This window comes from Canis lupus, chromosome 15 (assembly GCF_003254725.2).
Source record: "Canis lupus dingo isolate Sandy chromosome 15, ASM325472v2, whole genome shotgun sequence".
Taxonomy (NCBI): domain Eukaryota; kingdom Metazoa; phylum Chordata; class Mammalia; order Carnivora; family Canidae; genus Canis; species Canis lupus.
In genome coordinates this window covers 33,455,778-33,479,981 of record NC_064257.1, presented here as the reverse complement: position 1 = coordinate 33,479,981, position 24,204 = coordinate 33,455,778, and the positions used below count along the sequence as shown (strand labels likewise).

Below are 24,204 nucleotides of genomic sequence, written 5' to 3'. Positions count from 1 at the left end.
TTTCAATCATCATACCTAATGAACAATGACAAACACGATCCTGATCTCTAAGGATCTTGTTTATGTATTTGTTTTCTGTATCAGCTACCAGAATGAGGCTAGGAACTTGTCTGTCCTCACTGGCCTGACACATGGTAGGGGCTCAATAAACACATGGAAAATGAATGAATGATCTTTAAATTGGACTAAGTGACCCACGGATGCCTGTTGCCTTGATTCTCATCATGTGAATAAGGTCCATTGTCAGTAGAAGAAAATGCAGTGAAACAGAGAAAAGCAGAGGGGAGAAAGAAAGACAAGGGTGTGGGCTGATGCTGGATGCGTCCTTGGTTACAGGCCCTACAGATATACAGTTTATCCTTTACTTCTTCCTTAATGGAGTGAGATTCAGATATATTGTAAATAACCTTTCCTCCTCTTGCTTAACCTTATGTAATTACCATTGGGATCGAGACTCCATTTTTGCAACCTAAGACTTCTAGCAAAACTTAATTAACCTATTTCCTTTGGGATATATATTTCCATTTTTTAAAAAGGAAAACATTGAGGCAAAATCTGGGCCCTGAGCCACACTGACCTCTGCTTCCACTGTCACATCTCCTTCTCTAACTCTTACCATTTTGCTGCCCTTCATAAGGATCCTTCTGATTATATTGGGCCCACCTGGATAACTGGGATAAACTCCCCATCTCAAGATCCTTAAGTTAGTTATATCTTCAAAGTCCCTTATTCCATTAAGGTAACATATTCATGCATTTCAGGGACTGGGACATGGGCATCTTTAGCAGGCCATTCTTCTGTCTACCGTGAGAGGCATGCCCTTATTGCCTATTTCTTCCTTTGGTAGCTGGAATGTAGGTATAACAGATGGAGTTTAAGCAGCCATCTTGAGCCATGGCTTGGAAGTCATCTGCTAAGGAAAGGAGAGTAGCAATACAGAAGGCTCAGGGTCTCTGACAATTTTGTAAAGCTACCCTACCAGCTCTGAACTGCCAGGCTCCTGACTTCTTTTAGGTTATTTTGAGTTTTCTAAACTGACTCACACAATTACATTCTTTTGTGTTTTTTTTTTATGTTATTTATTCATGAGAGACACACACAGAGAGGCAGAGACACAGGCAGAGGGAGAAGTAGGCTCCATGAAGGAGCCTGATGCAGGACTCGATCCCAGGACCCTGGGGTCATGACCTGAGCTGAAGGCAGATGCTCAACCACTGAGCCACTCAGGTGTCCCACAATTACATTCTTTATGCTCTTCTACTTTCCCCCTCTTCACTTGGTTTTTATATCCCACCTATTTTTCCATACTCTTAAGTATTTTACAAAAATTTGAGTTTTGATGACAGTACCGTACTCTAATTTTTATTTAAAGATCCTCCAACTATTTGACAATTAGATTGTTTGCAACTTTCTTTCGCTATCATGAATTAAAAGTTCCAGTTTTTTAGTAGAGGATTCTGAGAGGAAATTCATGGCTTTATGTGGATGTCACATCATGGCAAATGCTCATGTTTGACCGTTAAAGATCTAAGTCAGGTACGAGCAGCTTACCCTGATTAAATGAATAGCATCTATAAGAAATTCTTCAACTTCAGATCTCCTGAATTTGAAAATCTAAATAGAGTAAAGTGACAGGCACATCACAAATATAACATTTAAAAAACTACTAAGGTGACAATAACATTGTCCTTTTTATTAAAAAAGAATAAACTTTTATATATTTGAGTAAAACCTGATTTTATTAAATATTTTACATTGAATTTTTTTGCAAAGAAGATCATAGGGGGGAAATGGGCCCTTTGTACTCTAACTCCCCAGTGGACAAAAATAAATTATATTATTCTGTCAACATCCCCCACAAATAGCACATTAGGCAATCTTTAGTGCTCTATATTGTTTCCCTGAATAGCGGTCATAAAAGAAGCTCAAAGGAACACAAGTATAGGTCAACGATAAGAACTCTTTTGTAATATGCAGTTGCAGGGCATGAGTAACTTTAGTGAAGAGCAAGTCTACAGTGTATTTCTCTGTGGATGGCTTTCCCTTGCCAGTAAAATTTAAGATGTTATTTATTTATCTATTTATCTTACCACTCTCAATTTCCTTACCATTTATTTGTCTTCACTTACTACTTAATATTGTCTATTTATTTGTTTACTAGTTTTGGTTACCACATAAAATGTTAAGTCTATAGGGCAGGGTCCTTCTACCTTATTCACTGGAGTGGCCACAGTGTCCCATCACAAAATACCAGCTGCAAGATGAGGAGGGCCTAGAAATGAGACCAAAGGGATGTGTGTTGACTGTATCCTAGAGGGACTGCAAGGACTTTGTATCCTGAGGCAAAGAGGAATCACAGAAGGATATTAAGTTGGGAGGTGGGGGAGGGTGAGTGAGATGATCAGGTTTGGATTTTATTTTATTTTATTTTTAAAATATTTTATTTATTTATTCATGAGAATACACAGAGAGGAGAGAGAGAGAGGCAGAGGGAGAAGCAGGCTCCATGCAGGGAGCCCAAGGTGGGACTGGATCCCGGGTGTCCAGGATCACGCCCTGGGCTGAAGGCGGCGCTAAACCGCTGAGCCACCTGGGCTGCCCCAGGTTTGGATTTTAGATAATAAGTCTGGGTTTGGTGTGGAGAAAGGATTTGGGTTGGGGGAACAGTCTGGGGGAAGACAAATGAGGAAGCTTTCGTGACTTGCCAGGTGCATGAAGATGAGACCTCAAACTAGAAAGTCGGTAAAAATGAGAGCAATAATAATAATTACTTTAGCAAAGTTTTCTGCACAGTCACTAAAATCCATTTTCTAGACTACATTTCCCAGGCTCCTTTGTAGTTAGGTGTGGCCTTGTGATTATGTTCTAGCCAATAGAATGTGAGAAGAAATAATGTGTTCTAATTCCAAGTCTGACCCATAGGAATTTCCGATACACACGTCTCTGTGTTCTTTCCTTTTTCTAGCTAATAGGGATGGAGAAGCCATGTATTGGAGATAATTGGGAATCCATTAATGTAGGTCCTTGCAAAGTCATGTAAAGTTGCCCCAACTGACCAAGAACACCTTGGAATGTTACATAAATGAGGAAGAAATATCTATTGTGTTTGAACCAATGAGTGAAAACCATTTTAGCTCTATTTGTTATAGCAGTTAATGTTATCTTAATGAATTTAAGTGCTCGTTTTTGGTTAGGTATCATTCTTTATACTTTATATATGATAACTCATTTAATCTCTACAACAACCCATCAAGTAACATACTGTTATCATCCCCAATTTACAGATGAAGAAACTGAGATACAGAGGAAATATGTAACCTACTAATGTTATAAACTTGGGAAATGAGAAAGCCAAATTTGAGATTCTGGCTCCAACATTTTAAGCAATATCTGATAGTGGAGCTGGATAAGGATTAATAGTGTTTTTTTTTTTAAGAATATATATATATATATATATATATAATATATATAAGATATTATATATCTTATATATATATAATATATATATTATATATAAGATATATATATTAAAGATATAGATATCTTTTCTTTTCACTTAAACATTCTGAATAAAAATAGAACCTGGGCGGCTCAGTTGGTTGGGCATCTGCCCTTGGCTCAGGTCATGATCCCAGGATCCTGGAATTGAGCCTCATGTCAAGCTCCCTGCTGAGCCAGGAGCCTGCTTCTCCATCTCCCTTTGCTATTCCACCCCTCCCCATCCCCCCCCCCCACTTGTGCTCGCTTGTGCTTTCTGGCTCTCTCTCTCTAACAAATAAATACATAAATAAAATCTTTTAAAAAACCAAACAAACAAAAAAGCCCAAGAAACATGAAATTTTAAAAATGTTTAATATTCAAGTATAAACATTAATTAAAATTAAAGTCACTAATTATGAAATAATAATACATATTTTTTAAATTTAAAAAGATAAGTTCTCTTTTCATTGTGTTTCCTGGAAACAGACTCTGAACCTGTGATTTCTACAGAGGAAGTTCATTGCGAAGTGCTCCCTGGAAGTGAGGGAAGCAGGCTTGGGAGAAAGAAGTTGAACTACAATTTAGTCACAACAGAAGGCATAGCCCATTCCATGGAAAGCTCCAGAGCTGGGACAACACTTCAGAGTTATTTCCTCATCAAGGCAAGAGATCTGGGCTTTAATGTACTGCTTCAATCAGTCATTGAATGTGGGCTGTTGACTAGGAGAGAATATAAGCTTGAGTGAGACAGCTTCTTTGGACAGGGATTCAACTGTGACCTAGTGCTCCCAGAAGTTGGAGGAATGGGCATGATGGTCTTGAAGGGGCAAGGAGAAGAGGACAATGGATGGTGCACCACAATATTCACTATAGAACAACTAAGAATAAATAAGCACTATTTTGTAAATCATTGAGCTTCAGACTCAAACATAGAGCCCACTATTTCCTGATTGTGCCTGAAACATTAGAGTGCTGTGCTCGCTTCGGCAGCACATATACTAAAACATTAGAGTGCTTATAAGAGGACAAGAGATGAGACTTCAGAGATGAGTTGAACCATCTGGAAGCATAAGTGAATGCCAAGAAACTTGGGTGAGAGGGAAGTCTAGTGGCAGTATGGAGATGGATTGGCACAGGGACCACTCTTGGGCATACCTTTCACGGCTGTTGTAATAGCCCATTGCATGGGGACCAAAGCCTGAATAGGTGCCCCTAAGGTTCTATTTTTATTCAGAATGTTTAAGTGAATCAGTGTCAATGGGATGGAGAAGGGCTGAACTTGCAGGACATTTTAAAGGTAGCTTTCAATGGTTTTAAGTGGCTGAATGTGCAGATAAGGGAAGATTTCAGACAAACCCTGTTTTTGTAGCTTGGGAGGCTGTGAAAGGTAATGCTTGAAGGGAGATTACAATCATGTTCCCCCTATAGGGCCCATGTGCCCCCTGTGGGTGTCTATGTTCCCCCTGTGGGGTTCATGTTCACCCCATGGTCCATGCTCACCGTGGGGGCCAGTGTGAAATCTTAACTATCTTTTTAATTGACAAAACAAAAATAATTATTACTTACTTTCTCTTTTTCTTCTTTCTTTCATTTTTCTTTCTTCTGAGGAGACTATTGCTTCATTTTGTCTCTTAAAATGAGTTGTTCTTTCCATCTATAATTTTTTTTAACAATCTATTTTAACAAAAATGTCTTTCATCATGCTTCCTCTTTTCAGTTACAAATCTAAGTGTATTTGAACAAAACATTCACTTAAACAAAACAAAATTTTAAATCCCAGACAGGAAATCCATTTTTTTCTTTATTTCTTCATTTTTTGGCAGTTCTGTCTTGGCCCATAATAGATGTTCTGATGATAGTCTTGGAATTGTGGATGGGATGAGAGGTAACATGAAGTGTGCTAGGCTTGGGGACAATGTTGCCTTGTGAGTGACTGGTTGCTGTTACTGTAGATGTACAAGATTGTTTATTAAGGCTGAGTCTGAATGACCATTATGAAACCCCTTGGTATACCCCATGAATGTAACCATTATGCACCTCTAGTTGTTGTGCTATGCTCTTTTTATTTTCTGAAGCAACAGTAATTTTCTGATATATGTAAGATTAAAATCTAGCCTTCTGCAGGCAGCATTTTTGCCAAATAATTAGAAAAGTTTTAACAGTAGAGAAATTTATTTTATTTTATTTTTAGAAAGGGAGGGGGAAGGGGCAGGGAGGAGAGGAAGAGAGAGAATCTAAAGCAGGCTCCACACCCAGGGCAGAGACGGATATAGCACGCAATCTCATGACCCCAAGATCATGACCTGAGCTAAAAATCAAGAACCAGATGCTTGACTGACTGAGCCAACCAAGCACTGCAGGAGAAATTTATTTTAAAAAGAAAAAATGTTAGTAATTAAATGAGATCAAGTCAGTGTAGAAGACGTTTATGTTGTATAAACTGGAGGCAGCCAGATCAAATCACTCATTTAACAATATGTATTGTGTAGCTTCTCTGCACCAGGCGCTATGCTAGGTATGCCAAGAATCCAAAGGTAGATGAGACAGATGGTCACATCTCTCACAGAATGTACCTTCTAATCATGAGAATAGAAAATAAAAAATAAGAAGGCTTCTGATGTTTGTAAGTGCTCAGAAGAAAATATCCAATCCTTCTTTCCCATTTCAAGAGGCTGCCCTTGTGAGAAATTGGATCTTTCAGGGACTTAGAAGAGTGATATGTGAACCCAAACTTACTGCTAAAATAGGCAAATTGACAGACTTGGAATTTGTTGCGGGTAAGGAGAATGAGATTTTAAAACTTTGAGTATAAATGTGACAGATGTAATTTAAACTTTCTCCTGGGACAGATGACAGGCATTGTTCATGAAGATGCTGAATATCAACAGTTAACTAGTGAAAACTATCATGAGTGCTCTTTTAGCCAAGTTCCTACTTAAGTGACTAATAGGAGGAGTCAGTGCTTTTGATTTCCTTGGTGAAGATGTGACTGGTAGTTCAAACCCACGTCTACCCTTGCCATCTCTTCTTTCCCAAGAGCTGAATTTCATGTGTTCAGAGACTCAGAATTATTCCTGAAGAAGTTTCACTTGTTATTTGAATTATACAATTTACTTTTATATTACAGTAACAATGGAGTCTGAAGAGAGGGCTGGAGAGAGAGAAGTATTAAAATGAAATTTAATTTAAATGGAATGATATTTGAAAAGACTCATTGATGACAAATTAGTTAATGGGAAAAGATTGAGAAAACTTAAAAAATCTACAGTATTTTGCTCATGATTGTTTTTAAGTTCTCACCCACTACAAGGAAAGAAAAATTGGAAGTGAAAAATAAGATCTTACTGGTGTGGTTTAGGTAAAAAAAAAAAAAAAAAAAAGGAACTTTGGAACCTTTCCAATGAACTCATAGTGAGGAAAGTTGCCAAGACCTTCCACCAGTTCGGTGAATACATTTACATTTATTTAAGTTAAAATACAACATTTACAACAGAAACATATCCTTTCTTCCCCCAACATTTCTCTTTAGCCCATTAATTAACAATTCTGCTTGTGTTGCATACAATTTTCACTGTATTGTGTGTGAAGTACAATGGAGGCTCATGATCCCTCCCCATTCAAAGAATTTAGGAGTGTAGTCCTAACATTATTAGGTAACTTACCTGTCTTCCAATAATTCCTTAACCTGAGCCAAATCTCCTTTCTGTCATTTGCACAGTGAGTGGAGGCAAAGAAAATATTTCCACTTTTTAGCAGCACGTTTCTTTTGAGAATATTGAAGCTCTTTAAGGGATAAATTTCTCATTAAGCAGTCATGCTCATATGGCCCTAGAGAGGTGAACAGAGATATTTCTTATCCTTTCACTGAGGATGTTAGACCCATGCTAAGTAGGTAACAGATGTCTCCGTGCCATCTCTCAGAAGCATTATATTTCTGCTAAGCTCTCTGCCACATTGTGTCCTCTTCTCTATTCTTAGAAATTCCCAGTATTCACAGTCCCAGAGAACTATGAGAGCATTGAAAGAGCACTTGTCTGTGGGCCAGGACACGTGGGCTCAGACCCTGGCTATGCCACTAATTTGTGGGATCTTGGACACTTTAGTCAGCTTTTCTTTGCCTTAGCTCCCGCATCTCTAAAATGAGATTGACAGGATTTATCAAACCAAACAACCAGATTGGGGGAAAATAATGTTTGTCAAAACAAATATGGATTCCATGGCTGTGGATAAGGAAATATTCCCGTATCCAAATATTGGCTCTCATTTCGTTATAGTGTTTTTGATCATGTGTTAATCTATAGGTTCTGGTTTGCACATTCTTTATTAAGACCAGAAATAGAGGTCCTTCCTTATATGTGTTCCCAATCTTGCCTACCTATACATCTTTACCATCTTCCATTGATGGACTCAGACTCTTCATAAGAAATGTAAGGAAAGAGACAGACTATGGTCAGGATAATAATCTATTGTGCTCTGAGCTCCCAGATACCAGTAAGTGGATGCCATTTTCTAATGGTTTTGATGTTACATTGTATCTCTTCACTCATTCACAGAAGCATTGCTGGTAATGGTTTAAAAAAAAGAAAAAAAAAGAAAAAATTTCTGGCAAGGGGAAGGCTCAAGTAAATGATGGTATTTCTGTGCGATGGAAGGCCATTAATGTAAAGATGTGTGGATGAGTATTTTTGGCATAGAAAGATACTCATAATTAAGTGAGTAGGCAACTCAAATGAGTAATGTACAACACAATTCCATCTTGTTTTTTAAAAAGTTATATGAATAAAAATATTTGGAATGATATTCAGTGGCTATCTTTGGGGTGGTGGGATTACAGAAATAAATTTTCCTTCTTTATTATCTGCATTTTCTAATTTTCTATGATGGATATATGTTGCTATTGGCAAAAGAAAAAATTGATTTAAATCAAATAATATCCCACTGATGCCAAATATACCTATAGAAATGAAGAACAACATTTTGAAAAACCTAAATGCTGACTCTGAATAATGAATTCAAGATTGAAAAATTTTTCAAAAATAGGAAGGTAAAAGATTATTTTTTAAAAGGATGGAATCATTTAATGACAATTGTTTAAAATAAACCAAGTATCAATTGCAAATCTTTTCTTCTTACCCAAATTCTACCTTAAACTCTTTGTTTTTTTTTTTTTTTTTTTTTTAAGATTTTATTTATTTATTCGTGAGGGAGAGAGAGAAAGAGAGAAAGAGGCAGAGACACAGGCAGAGGGAGAAGCAGGCTCCATGCAGGGAGCTCGATGTGGGACTCGATCCCGGGTCTTCAGGATCGCGCCCTGGGCTGAAGGCGGCGCTAACCACTGAGCCACCTGGGCTGCCTTTAAACTGTTTTTATTTTATTTTATTTATTATTTATTTATTTATTTATTTATTTATTTATTTATTTATTTATTTATGATAGTCACAGAGAGAGAGAGAGAGAGAGAGAGAGAGGCAGAGACACAGGCAGAGGGAGAAGCAGGCTCCATGCACCGGGAGCCGGATGTGGGACTCGATCCTGCGTCTCCAGGATCGCGCCCTGGGCCAAAGGCAGGCGCTAAACCGCTGCGCCACCCAGGGATCCCATAAACTGTTTTTAAAATGGACTCACCTTATGGTAAATAAACATATTTAAAAACATTTAAATTAATCAATCATTCATAGTGACACAATGTAATTTTTTCCTTTTCTACCAAAATATCACTTTAAAAAAATCACTTTTTGCGTCTCGGTGGAGGAGCGAGAAACGGAAGAGGTCGGGCGGGCGGGGGTGGGGGAGAAGCAGCAGGACAGCCACCGTCAGCGTCGCTTTCCTGCCACCGCGTATCCGGGTAAAAAGCTGCCTTTGCCGTGGGTGCAGTTGCAGTCCCGCCTCCTACTTCTTTTGGCCCCGGGGAAGGACATGTGCGGGGTGGGGAGCGGGAGTTCCTTTACGTGGCGGTGATTAAATGAGGGAGGGACAGAGAGAAGGTGATCTCGAAGAAGAAAGGGGGAGGCCAAAGAATAAAACAAGGGTTTCCCCCACTAAAATGAAAAAAATGAAAAAAATAGAAAAAAAAAGAAAATAAATTAAAAATAGAAAAATCACTTTTTAAAACATGGAAATGTCTTTATCTTTATCATATTAAAAAGTGTAAGTTACCAAATGCTTCCTATCTGCCTTTGTGTCAGATACTTGAAATGTTAAATTGATTGGGTAATTTATTTAATCATAGCTGCCTTAAGAGATAAGTATTACTGTGTCCATTTTATAGTTGCTGAAAACTAAAACCCAAAAAGTTAAGTTTATTACCCTACCATAAGTAGCAGAACCACAGGCCTTAAAAAAATATTAATTGAATCCACTCTGCTAGCCATTGTGTACTGTGTGCTGGGAATACACCAATGAATGAGACCTATCCCTCAAAGATATATTTATATTCTAGTTGGATAACATGGACCAAATAATTATAAATGTAATGAATCTTACAGTAGGAAAAATACAGCATGTAGAGGAAGAGTTAATCTGGTCTGCAACATCTGTCCCATATATAAGACATTTAAACTAAGATATGAAGCATGAATAGGAGTTAATGAGACAAAGAGAGGGCATGGAAGAGTATCCGTGGTAGAGGGAACAGTATATGCTAAGTCACTGAGATGACTATTTTGCTGCAACAATTTGGCATAACCAATCGTCCACAACTCTGGCTTAAAATAATAAGCATTTACTTCTTCTACTTTCTTTCTTCTTTACTAAGACGTGGGTCTTATATAACTATGAGCAATATAACTATGAATCAGCCGCAATTTCGCTGGGCTTGGCTGAACTCCAGAATTCAGGTCTTCCTCACGTGTTGCTCCCCTTCTTTTGACCAATAGTTTTCTGGAACATTATCTTTTCATAGTACATAGTGCATGGCAGAAGCACACACAAGCTGATTTAAGACCTCCTGTCATGTTCAGGAACATTTCATTGGCTAAAGCAAGCTCTATGGCCATGCCCAAAATAAATGAGATGGGATAAATATTTTACCCCACAGCGGATGGTACTTCGGAGCCATATAACACGGACTATGCATGAATAATTTAATATAGGAAAGATGTGAAAAATTGTGAATGATGATTTAATCAATCATACCCAGATTTTTAAGGAGCCCATTGCCAGTATGGCAAAAATATAATGAATAAGCTGGAAAATGATACTATGGTTGCTCTTGTCATTGGCTGTGCTTGGGAACTTCTTGTGAAGATTTTTTTCTAGAGAGAGAGGAGGAGGAGGAGGAGAAGAGACATAAGCATATTTAAGCTTACTCCAGAAGAGTAATAAAGTGAACTTTACTTTCTGAACTTTATTTTCTAAGAGTCAACTGACATTGAAGTCTAAATGGTTATCCCACAGAGCTAATACAGTGTTGATTGAATTAAATGTTCATCCTCTGTTATGTACCAAGTATTGGGTCTCTGTGTGACAATGCCACATTCGGAAGCTGTGCCTCAGAGGCAATGAAACCAGTGTTTGAGCCTCTGAGCAAATGGCATTAAATCTGATTGCTACTCATGCTCCTGGAATGGAGGTCAGCTATTTTATACACAGTGAATAAGACAAACCAGTCATAAAACGTGAGGAAACATCTAATTTAAACACTTTATCCCATGAAACACAATCTTCTATTTGGTCAGATCGTTTTGATAATGTTACAAGAATAGTTCAGTTTATTTTTACCCATTGCTGTACAGATACATTCACTTGCTTTACAAGTGCTTAGGTCTAATGCCTGAATGAACAGGTGTGGGGACATGAGTTGGCCAGATATAAACTCATACAGTTCATGTGTTTAACAAGCATAGGAATTTTTTAAAAAATGTTAAAGATTATTTTTATTTATTTATTCATGAGAGACCCAGAGAGAGAGGCAGAGACGCAGGCAGAGGGAGAAGTAGGCCCCCTGCGGGGAGTCCACTTCAGGACTCAATCCCAGGACTCTGGGATCACAACCTTTGCCAAAAACAGAGGCTCAGCCTGTTGAGCCACCCAGGCGTCCCTACAAGCATAGGCATTTTTTAAACAGAATTCATTGAACACAGACTGTCACTACATTATTAGCTCTAGTGGTATATTTTGCCATGGAAAACTATATTAGTTTCAGTTGAGGTGATTTTATTTTTCTTCCTGCCGATGAGAAGAGACTAAGCAGAAATCACTGCCTTGATGATGATCCTGTACTGGGGCAAAAATTTTCCCTTAGTTTGTTAAAAGCTCAATTTTAGAATCTTGAGGATTTAAAATAGAATCTCCTATTCTGACAATCCTCATTTCCCATAAAACAAAATTTTCATTAGCTAGTTCACAGTAAATTTTGCTATAAAGTAGGTGCTATTTCAAGGGAAATCAGTTATTCTAACAAATATGATGGATTTGGAGCAACTCCTTTCCCCTCATTTTGCTCATAGATATAGAAGCCTTCTGCTTGGCTACATTTTGCATTTCACTACTAGTTTGCAAAGCAGTGTTTAAGAAAGACAACTACAGTTTTCTGGTTTCCTCTTCTTATATATTTAATTCTTCTTCTTTGATCCCTTTTCATCCTTATGTATATTTTCTTACTGTTTCAGCCTGGCATCCCTTCCCTTCAAAAGGCAGCATAACATGCACATTCCATACCAGCAGCATTGAGAAATGACATTCTCTCACACATTCTCTAAGTAGAAATGCAAGGAATGGGAAGAAAAATACCCTGATTGTCAGGAACAAATGCAGTCCCTTGTTACTTCCTGATGGTTAGTTTTATAAAGGGGCTGTGGGAATCATCTGCTTGTATGTCTGCTGAGATATCATTCCATGCATTTAAGAAGCATTGATTTCCACAGGCGAATCATGGGGCTTGATTACAGAGAGCTAATAGAGTAGACTCAGGCTTAATTCATGAGTCCTGTTCACAGGTCTGTCATTTTTGTACAATTAAAAGACTGAATCACTTAGTTCTTCCTGCCGAAAATGAAAATAGCCTTATTATTTTTATGACAGCTTTTCAGTGTTTGAATGAATCTAACCAAGTGAAAGTTGTAGCTTCATTGCAGTAGTAAAAATCAACTTGAGTACTTCTCTCTCATTCCCCACTGTTCCATGGAACTGACTTATTTACCTAAGCTGGCCAAATTAACTGACCGCTTTGCCGTTGTAAGGACCCAAATTCTTTTTTTAAACTGATGATCATATAAAATGGGTATAGTAGGTACATATGATCTCTATTTTTATGAAATAATAAAGTGTTAGAGTTGGTAGAGTTAGTAGATGTGTTTCTAGCTAATCATGAACACTTCTTTTCTCAAGTTTAGAAGCTTTGCCTTTTAGTCTGTATATTCCCAATCCTTTATTAGAAATTTCATTTTAGCTTATATATGATACAGATTATAAGACACTTTAAAATCCTTTCTGGATTGAGACCCAATGTAAACCTATAGGCAGATAATATAAAAGATTGATTAAATAACGGACTTATTTGCCATCATATGCACTCAAATTCCTAATAGAATTACAGTCCTAATTGGGACATATGGCTCTTAAACCTTGAAGAAGTTTAAAACCTTCAATAATCAGCTGGCACAGCTTTCTTTAAAAATGATAGGATTATATCAGATTATCTTTTTCAAGATGGTAAAAGATTTAAGTAAAAATTCACTTTGTGTGGGGTGACTGGGTGGCTCAGTCAGTTAAGCATCTGACTGTTGGTCTTGGTTTTGGCTCAGGGCATGATCTCAGGGTCCTGGGATTGAGCCCTGTTGGGGCAGAGGATGGGGGTGGGAGCCAGGCTCCTAGATCAGCAGGGAGTCTTCCTGAAGATTTCTTTCCCTTCCCCTCTGCCCCTTCTCTCTCTCTCTCTCTCTCTCTCAAACAAATAAAGAAGTCTTTAAAAAAATTCACTTCATGGGGCAGCCTGGGTGGCTCAGCAGTTTAGCACCGCCTTCAGCCCAGGGTGTGATCCTGGACACCCGGGATCCAGTCCCACCTTGGGCTCCCTGCATGGAGCCTGCTTCTCCCTCTGCCTGTGTCTCTGCCTCTCTCTCTCTCTCTCTGTGTCTCTCATGAATAAATAAATAAAATCTTTAAAAAAAAATTCACTTTGTGTATGACTGAATTAAATCATTTTAAGTCTTCTAATTATGTGATTCCCCCCAAACCCAACAATAGAGTCTTATCTGTAAAATGGGCCAACAATTGTTCTTCCTACCACCTTGGTGTGCAACAGGCATGGATGCTGTTGAAACCTGTAATGAACCATGCATGTGATTTTAAAAGAAAATGTAGACATATTCTACATTTAATAACAGTTAGCTGTTAATTGTTTTACACATTGAAGTTTCCAGCCAAAACAAGAGGAGGAGGAAAAAGGAAAGGGAGATCTAAAGATTGGACTAACACATTTAATCAACAAACAAAAACAAAAGACCAGCAAGGATGGTGAATACCTGATCAGTCTTAAAAAATTATTAGTCTTTATCAACTTTAGCAAAGCCATCTAGAAAATGTAATAGAAAATAAATCACACCCAAAAAGAAAGAAAGAAAGAAAGAAAGAAAGAAAGAAAGAAAGAAAGAAAACAGAAGAAAAGAAAACACAATTCTTACACTGTAAAGTCTGCAGGAAATAACCCAAAAAGACTTGTCTGGGGGAACTGAAAACTCAGTTACACATTTGAAAAGAAGAGCAGAATAAATGGAAAGATTTGCCATGTCTTTGATGTGTCAATATATCCGATTCCCTTAAAACTAACCTATAAATTCAATGTCAGAATTATGGCCAGGTTTTTTTTAAGGACTTCAATGTACTTATTCTAATCTTTTACAAGGAAATAAAAGTTCATGATGCCAAAAAAAAAAAAACAAAAGTTCATGATGCCTAAGTCAATCTTGAAAAGGAAGAGCAAAAAGAAGGGACTCACTCTCCCACTGTGGAACTGGTGCAAGAACAGCCAAATAAATGTATGGAAAAGAACAGAAAATCAGAAATGGACTCTATTCTACATGGGAACCTGCTATAGAATAAACATGGCACCATAAAACAACAGAGAAAAGATGAATCACCTAAAACACTTATTGGTAGTGGGGAAATAGTTCATTGTATGAATTAAAAATAGATTGGTGCACTATCTCAAGCATATACAAAGGAGAAATTCAGTGTGAAAGTAAAATTATAAAGCTAATAGAAGGTACTAGAAGTATTAAAGATTCTCAAAATGCAAACCATAAGTAGAAAATGAAATAGACTTGACCGCACTTTATTTTGTTTTTTATTTGACTACATTGACAATTTTTAAAAAGATTTTATTTATTTATGAGAGAGAGAGAGAGAGGCAGAGACACAGTCAGAGGGAGAAGTAGGCTCCCTCTGGGAACCAGACACGAGACTTGATCCCAGGACTCCAGGATCACGCCCTGGGCTGAAGGCAGGCACTAAACCGCTGAGCCACCCAGGGATCCCTACATTTTAAAAATAAAGAATATCTGGGGCACTTGCCTGGCTCAGTTGGTAGAACATGTGACTCTTGATCTCAGGGTTGTGACTTTAAGCTGCAAATGGAGTGTAGAGATTATTTAAAAAATTAAAACTTTAAGAAAGTTTTAAAAAATTAAAAATATCTGTTAAAGGACAGACACAGTAAGCAAAGTTAGTAAAAAGGTGACAGAATGAGAAAAGATTTATAATACCTAAAATTTACAAGAGATAAATATCTAGAATATACCAAGATGCCTCAGTATGTCCCAATTTTTCAGTGAGGATAATAATAATAGAAAGTAAAGTGCTGAGCCCAGATCCTGGCATATACAGTTAATGCTATTTGCTATTAGTGGTTTATCTGTTCTTATCCTCTTGACAAAGCACATTTTGTGTTAAGCTGTGATATATGGATCCTGAATTTCCAGTTTCCGCATAATTTTATATTGCCAGCTTATGGAATTACAGAGAAATGAATGTGCAAATATCTAGCTAGTCTCAATATCCATAAATCCTGTTTGAAAGGTATCCCGGGATAAGCCAATTTTAAACGAAAAGCGGGGAAAATGTTAGTGGCAGTTCCCATGACATGGAGGTAAGCAAAATGCTGTGTACACCACTGTAGCTGTGAAGCCAGATGTCAAGGACACCTGCCAGGTGATGTAGCAAGAAGAGTATGCTTCATGGCTTGAAGTGTGAATCTTGTGACTGTCATATTCCATCCTGTGTGAGGCTGGGGCATGAGAGTGCTGTGTCCAGAGGACGAGGAGACTAGGTGAAGTAGCTCCCCACTCCTTAGCTCTGTCCATGGGTCATTTAATGACTGATGGGTGGGAGAGCAAGTGAGCCAGCTCTTTCCTGCTGGGTTTCCTGGGCCTTCCATACCCAGGGGGCAGGTTGGCTACAAAGAGATGGCTTTGCTCACGGCCAACCTGCTCTCTGAAAGCAGAGCTTTGTCTTTTTCTGCTTTATGACCTCAGCTTCGGGGAAGGCTTTGGCTCCCCAAGTGTGGCCTGAAAACATGGATGATGACGCACAGGGCAGAAAACAGTATGCTGCACTTGGTGGCAGTGACCTGAGCTGGATCCACTGCTTGAGCTTCGGGTGGGGATGGATGAAGCAAGTCAGCCAGGGCCATCCTACTGTTAGGGAAGGAAAGGAAATGAATGACAACTCTGTGCCAGGCACTGTCACACACATCTTTTCCTTTAATTCCCTGTAAACCTGTGAAATGAACCTTGAGGGAAGGATAATTGCCCAGAGTTACCCCACTTGTAAGTGACATGCTAAGATTTGAACCCTAGGTCTGCTTGACTCCAAGACCCACCGGCGATTGTTTTGTTTTCTTTTTCACTCCCCACACTCTATATCTGCAGACTCAAAGTGGATGTGGGGGTGGGATGGATCTACGGCTTAGAGGACTCCAAGTAAGCCCCATGTGTGTCTGATCTTGGCAGGCAGTTCAGTTAAGTGATGGAAGTTAGTTACGTTTCCCAGAGCTGCATCTGAACTTGTGCCCCTGTGGTCAGCTGATTTTAGGCATGGCTTTGATTCCTTAGCAGAAACTGGGTTCCTGTGAAATAATGACATCCTTGAAGTGTTGTGCTTTGTCATTCAGAGAAGCCCACAATTCCAGGGGATACATTATACACTATCGATGGATTCTCCTTCCAGGAAGGAAATCAGGCAAGTCCTCCAAGACAGAAAGAGCTTGCTCTCAAGTGGAATTTCATTTCTCTGTGCTTCTGGGATCTGACAAGTGTTTAAAGAACTGGCTTCATGAGCTGCTAACAGAGACATTTCTTGTCCACACATCTGCAAGTGACTTTTTGTGTATGTGCTTGAGAGATCACAGATATTTTTGTACTAGTGCTACTAGAGATCAGTAGGATTGCCATTGCTACCTGTTCTTGCTCCTGTCTCTATTGACCAATGACAATAGCTAATAATGATAATATTCATGATAGTGATCATCACAAACCATTCACGTGTATTTGCTTTGTGCCAGGCAATGTAATAAGCTTATTTTATTTTCACAACAACTCTCTGAAGTATGTGTTATTTAGGATTGTCTTAACTGCAAATAACAGAAATCCAACCTCAATGGCTTAACCAAATGAGGGATTTATTTTTCTCATGGAATAAGAAGTCTAGCAGCAAGTACTTCAGGGTGGGTATGGGGACCTCACGATGCCATCAAGAACCCAGGGTCCTTCTTTGGGGACTTTCTTCCTCATGTTTACAACATGGCAATTCTCCTTTGTGCATCAAAACCAATTTTGGGGCAGAAAGAAAGGAGAAGGCAAAGGCTAAGTGGCAAAAACTAAAAGGGTGAATGCAAGCTGAATATGCCTCCTCCAACAAGCTTTCTCAGAAACTTCAGCTGGTGCCTCTAGGGGCACCTCGTTGTCCAGAACTGATTTGCACACCCGCCTCTAGCAGTGAGGGAGTCTTGTAACTCAAGAATGTGTAAGTGAGTGCCACAGGAAGGAAGGAAAGAGGTATGGCCAATGGTTACGTATAGCAGTGCCTCACTCATGTAGTTCATATTTGTTGAAAATATAGACAAGGACAATTAAATCAAAGAAGTTAAGTGTTTGTCAGAGGGAGTGACAGGACCCAGAACTAAATCCAGGTATGCCTGACTCTGAAACCACATTTCTAAAAGCTCTGCTAGAATTTATTCCTGATATTGAGGGGAGGGTATTTGGGCTAAAGAATAAAGGACTTCTGGGGGCTGTCTATGGAACAGTGAGGAAGGTTGATTGTTAGCTTCTTGAGAATAGTGCAAAGAGCAACATATGAAAAATATGGAAAGGTACAAGGTAAGGAAATGATTTATAACAATTAGTAATTGTTATGTGGGCTATACAGCAAACTCTATTACCAGAAACATTTGTGTAGAGATTAGGTCACCCATAAGAGGACATCCCTGAACTAACTGGTAGTTTGGGTCCATCTTAAGTTCAAAGTCCTAGCTATAGCAATCAGATAAGAAAAAGAAATAAAAAACATCCAAATTGGTAAGGAAGAAGTAAAAACATTCACTATTTGCAAATGACATTATACTATATATAGAAAACCCTAAAGACTCCACCAAAAAACTACTAGAACTGAAATGAATTCAGTAAAGTCATAGGCTACCAAACCAAGAAACAGACTCTTAACTATAGAGAACAAACTGATGGTTACCAGAAGGGAGGTGGGTTGGGGAATGAGTGAAATAGGTGATGGGGTTAAGGAGTGCACTTGTGAGGAGCACTGGGTGTTGTATGTTAAGTATTGAATCTCTAAATTATAGAACTGAAACTAATATTACACTGTTAACTAAATGGAATTTAAATAAAAACTTACAAAAGATAAACTCCATAGTTGTAGTAATCAAAACATTATGGTACTGGCACAAAATTAGACACAGATCAATAGAACAAAATAGAGAGCCCAGGAATAAGCCAGCAATTAAATGGTCAGTTAATCTTTGATAAAGCAGGAAAGAATATCCAATGGAAAAAAGACAATCTCTTCAACAATGGCATTGGAAAAACTTGACATCTACCTGCAAAAAAATGAAACTGAACCATTTTCTTATACCATACACAAAAATAAACTCAAAATGGATTAAAGGCCTAAATGTGGGATCTGAAACCATAAGAATCCTAGAAGAGAGCCCCAGCAGTAATGTCTCCGACATCAGCCATAGCAGCATTTTTCTACATATGTCTGCTGAGGCAAGGGAAACAAAAGCAAAAATAAACTACTGGTTTATTTTTCACAGCAAAGGAAACTATCAAAACAAAACTAACGAACAACCTATAGAATGGGAGAAGATATTTGTAAATGATATATCCCATAAAGGCTTAGTATCCAAAATATATAAAGAATGGATACAACTCAACACCAAAAAACCCAAATAATCCAACTAAAAATGGGCAGAAGGCATGAACAGACATTTCTCGAAAGAAGACATTCAGATGGCAACAGACTCATAGAGAGATGCTCAATATCACTCATCACAGGGAAATGCAAATCAAAACCACAATGAGATATCACCTCACGCCTATCAGAATGGCTAAAATAAAAGACACAAGGAATTGTTGGCAAGGATATGGAGAAACAGGAACTCTTGTCCACTGTTTTTAGCATATATGCTGCTGAAGTGAGCACAACCCTTATGCACTGTTGGTGGGGTTACATACCGGTGCAGCCACTGTGAAAAATAGTATGGAGGTTCCTCAAAAAATTAAAATAGAATTGTTGTAAGATCTAGCAATTCCACTACTGGTATTTACCCAAAGAATAAAAAAACACTAATTTGAAGGGATCATGCACCCCAATGTTTTTTGCAGCATTATTTACAATAGCCGAATTATAGAAGCAACCCAAATGTCTGTCAATAGATGAATGGATAAGGAAGATGTTTTATGTGTGTGTGTGTGTGTGTGTGTGTGTATACACGCACACAGTAGAATATTACTCAGCTATAAAAAAGAATATCTTGCCATTTGCAACAACATGGATCTAGAGATTATAAACTGCGAAGTGAAAAAAGTCAGACAAATAAAAAGACAAATACCATACGATTTCATTCATATGTGGAATTTAGCAAACAAAACAAAAAAGACATAAAAAAACAGGCTCTTAATTACAGAGAACAAATTGATAGTTACAGGAGAGGTAGGTGGGGCAATGGGTGAAACAGGTGAAGTGGATTAAGAGTACACTTATGATGAGCACTGAGTAATGTACAGAATCTTTGAATAACTATATTATATCCTTGAGAGTAATATAACACCATGTTATTTACACTAGAATTAAAGTTTAAAAAAAATCCTAGGTCTAAAAAATAAAAGTGTCTGAGTTAAAATAATCCTGATTAGAGGAAGTATCTAAAGGCTTTTAGATTGAGTGTAGAAGCTTCCTGGTTGGTCAGAGCTAGAATGATGACACAATTAATTTATGGTCCAAATCAGGGCATTTTTTAGAATGAAAGGGTTATTTATTAGTATCTTGTCAGGCCAGGGTTATTGCAGAGTAACTGGAATCTGTGGCTACCCTCGGCATGGGCTTCTGGTGAATAAAAGAACAAGGTGTCTTGGACCTCATGGGCAGTGGCAGCTGGGGGATAGTCAAAAAGGATGGACGCCCCAAGCCAGATTCCTCCACTCCCATAGGCTGGACCTGTTGGGAAAGCTGTTGTGGCTTTTCTTTGAAGGGACTCTTCTTCATCTGTAATGGACTTTGGTAATAGGTGTTAAAATTCAATGGGCAGGGACAATGAGTGATTAGTGAAAACATATTTGACATAGACCCTTGTTCCCTGAATCTCCTCTAGCATAACTCCTTTTTTTTTTTTTTTTAAATTTATGATAGTCACAGAGAGAGAGAGAGGCAGAGACATAGGCAGAGGGAGAAGCAGGCTCCATACACCGGGAGCCCGATGTGGGATTCGATCCCGGGTCTCCAGGATCGCGCCCTGGGCCAAAGGCAGGCACCAAACCGCTGCGCCACCCAGGGATCCCGCATAACTCCTTTTTTAAGATACCCTGAGCTTGGGTAATGCTATGTTCCTTACTGAGTCATGAACCTGGCCTGTTCTAGATGGAGAAGGAAACTGAATTTCACGTATCCTGAAGCTCTTCCCAGCATTTAAAAACTGCTATTCTGGCTTGCTCAGTGACCTTAGGCAAGTCACAACCTCTCCCTATGCTTTGGCTTTTCCTTTAGTGGAAATAAAATAGGAAATAATAGTTACACAAGAGAAAAAAAAAATGATTCAAGGTCTTCCAACGAAAGATACCACATGGAACTGAGAGATATTATTTTTATGACAGTTATTAGCTGAGCTGCTTCTTCTCTCATCCCCTCTCATTAGGCTACAGGGCACAGAATAAACATAGGTTTGGCCAGTGACTGGTATTTGATGATGTTGGCACCAGAGATGAAGGAAGGAATTTCTCTCTGGCTTGTGTTCACTATTAACCTCCTCATGCCTGGGTCTCAATGTCTACTGGTATAGAAACTGGAGACCGGCAGGAATCTTAGCTAGTGCTTTCATAGAAGAAGCAGCCTATTCAGGAAAGCCTTAAATAATGACACTACTAAAATATTGTCTTTATTCCTTCCTTAATTCCTTTAATCAAGAAACATTGATTGAATGGCTCTGTGTACCAGGTTCTGTTTGCCAAGCCTATAGCCAGATGCATGACAAACATTAAACTTTCTGATGTTTATTGAATCAAGGAATTTGTCAGAGATGTAAGGTTTAGAAAACTACAATCTCGCATCTCTTTTATCTATCCTGACACTTAGGAAACATTTCTAAATGGAAAACTGCTCTTGTTACCCATTTCTTGAAGATCAAGACCAAACTTCTTAATATGGCATAGAAGAACCCTCAGGGTCTGATCCCTTCTGTCTCATGTCTCACTGAGCCCCTTTGAGTTCTCCTGAGTTCCAGCCCTTGAGACTTTCCTATAGGCCCCTGACATATATTAAAGATTTCAGGTTTTCTGGGTCTTGCGGTCTCTGTTGCAATGACTTGGTGCTACTGTTGTAATGTGAAAGCAACCACAGACAAAATGTAAATGACCAGGCATGGCCGTGTTCAAATAAAACTTTATTTACAAAACAGATGGTGTGCTAGAACTGATCCATGGGCTGTAGTTTGTTGATCTCTGCTTTAAGCCTTTGCTCATCTATGCTTGTTCACTTACCTACTTTAAAGACCTCTTCTTCCCTCATTCATCTGGCCATCATTCATTTAATTGTCCCCTTAAGCCTGAGGCCTTTTTCTACTATACTGGGTAGAACTGGTAACTCACAACAATGTACTCTGTATTTGTTGATCTGTTTTTTTTCTCCTGTATCCGGATTTATTGAAACTTTATTCCTTCATTCATGCATTTGTTCATTCATTCCATAATATTTAATGACTGCCCTCTATGGGACAGAGTGAGCTTTTTAGTTTTTGTACAGCGCCTAGCCGAAAGCCTGGCACGTAAAACATGCCTAACACATGCTTGTTGAATAAAAAGAGATAGAATGCAATATTAAGAAGTCCATTGCCAAAGGTATATTTGTGTCTTTGGTGTAGGGTAAAGTGGGGCAATCATGTTTACTGATTTTGAAACCACTCCATTGTGTGGAAGCATTTGATTAGCTGTTGTGGCTTTTCTTTAAGGTTTCTGTAGCCTGGTCTGGAATAGCGTAGTGGCTCCACTTGTCTATCCTGGTCTCCCTTCCTAAGTCCCTGGGGTCCTGCTTTCTGGTGACACCGTATGGCAGGATGAAGAGTAGCAGCACCAGATTCCAAACTCCCATGTGGACAGGTGACCAGCTCAGGTGAATTGGAAGTTTTACTAACAAAGTGTCAACAGAGTACAGTGGGTCTCTTACTTTTACTTCTATTTTTATACAGAAGATCAGTTTTTGTCATTGCTTTCTGAGAGAGCAGGGCTATCTGGATAAGGAGCTTAAAAGGCTCACAGCATGACGATATTGAAATTGCTTTCTTGCAGAGTTTTTTAAAGTTATTTATTTAATTTTTTTAAAAAAGATTTATTTATTTATTCATGAGACACACACACAGAGAGGCGGAGACATAGGCAGAGGGAGAAGCAGGCTCCCTGCAGGGAGCCCGATGTAGGATTCGATCCCAGCACCCTAGGACCACGACCAGAGCCAAAGGCAGACACTCAACCACTGAGCCACCCAGGTGCCCCTTCCTTGGAGAGTTAAAATCTTTTTTTTTTTTTTTTTTTTCTATTCATAATCTCTGGCTCCTTGAGACTGAGTCTGAGGTAAATGTAAAAATGAAGCTGATTGGTTACTCATATTACAGAAATCATTTCATGGATCCATGGAGCCCCAAGATATTTGAAGTAAGGCTTTTAAACCATTTTTAAAAATTTACAACCTGTTCTAAATGTAAGCAGAACATATATTGAATCGGCTGTCACCAAAAGAAACGAAATGACTTCATTTGATTTTGACCTGGTCAGATGTAGATTTTCAGTAGTCACCAGGAAGGTTCTGTGTTTGTGGTCAGGGACAGAGAAAAGACAATGGTCACAGCTTGTTACAAAACAAACACAAAACCTCCACATGGTTTCTCATGTTACAAGAGCAAATAGTAAAGGAGCCTCAGCTGGGGATTGTAGCAGAGACTGTGGGTTGGGTAAACACTAAAGAAACTGGAGAATGTTCTGGGTCTCTTTTAAATTAAGAAGCCAGTGAAGGAAGTGGCAGCTGAAAGGAATACAGGACGGTTGTTCACCATCTTACCCCACAGGTAATAGAAAATTAAATAAATCAAAGTTCCATGGTGACAGAGTCCTTTTCATGGATGCATCTATAATCAGCCTGACTTGACATTTAAGACTGATTACTTTTGTGAAGAAACCATGGTGAAAAGACATGATGTGCCTGTGTTTCAGAGGAGGAAGGGAAGAGGCAAGGTCATAAACAAATGTTTGGTTACAAAAGAAAAATAAAAGCATTTAGTGTTGCTAAATGACCAGGGCCACAAAGGGTAGTAAACATAGGAAAAGCAAACTGGAGAATGTGTGGTATTAGTGAGCTAACCCCATTGCAATACTCACGCAATTTTGGTGGTAAGGAACTTCTGGCAAGTTCCTCATTTAGTAAGTTGTTGTCACAGTGTATTTTGAATAGAGTCACAAGAATGTCTGTGTGTGTGTGTGTGTGTGTGTGTGTGCACATGCCTGCTTAGGTGAGTAAGAGTAGTGGGTAAATGAGTTTCATAAAAAACTGTACTGCTTGCCTGAGCTCTTAAAGTTTAAAATAAAATACTGTCTTCACTCTCATTTCTGGCACGGGCAAATATCTTACTTTTGTCAATTCCCATCAAAAGTCATGTGTCATTATTTGACAATGTCTAGCAGAATTGAAATCTACATATCCTTGGACTCTACAATTGTACTTTAAGACACTGGTTCATAGTTCTGTTCATACATGTGTGCACAAATATTTTTGTGGGAGCAAAAAATTTGGAAATCACTTACTTGTTTATCAGTAGGGGGTTGGATAAATTTTGGGACATCCATACAATGAAATATAGTTCAGCTGTTGAAAGAGGTAAATCTAATTGTATGGATTTACCATAAACTCTGAATTATCTTTAGTTTCACTGAGGAACAGAGAAAGATGTACAAGAAAAGGGGGTGTGCATGTAGGCATATAGGCTTTTACATACATAGAATATTTCTGGAAGAT

The 24,204-nt window shown here is 38.5% G+C and overlaps 1 protein-coding gene across 2 annotated transcripts in view; it reads left to right on the top strand.

Moving 5' to 3' along the window:
- The window catches only part of EEA1 (early endosome antigen 1), a 411,681-nt gene that overhangs the window by 118,173 nt on the left and 269,304 nt on the right, over positions 1 to 24,204 (top strand). Inside the window, exon 4 of one of the 2 annotated variants that reach the window (XM_049093901.1) lies at positions 3,967 to 4,142. The exons of the other annotated variant lie outside the window; for it this stretch is intronic. Within the exon in view, the coding sequence (XP_048949858.1) occupies positions 3,967 to 4,142 (176 nt within the window). The remainder of the gene's footprint in view (positions 1 to 3,966; positions 4,143 to 24,204) is intronic. 2 annotated transcript variants of the gene reach the window in all.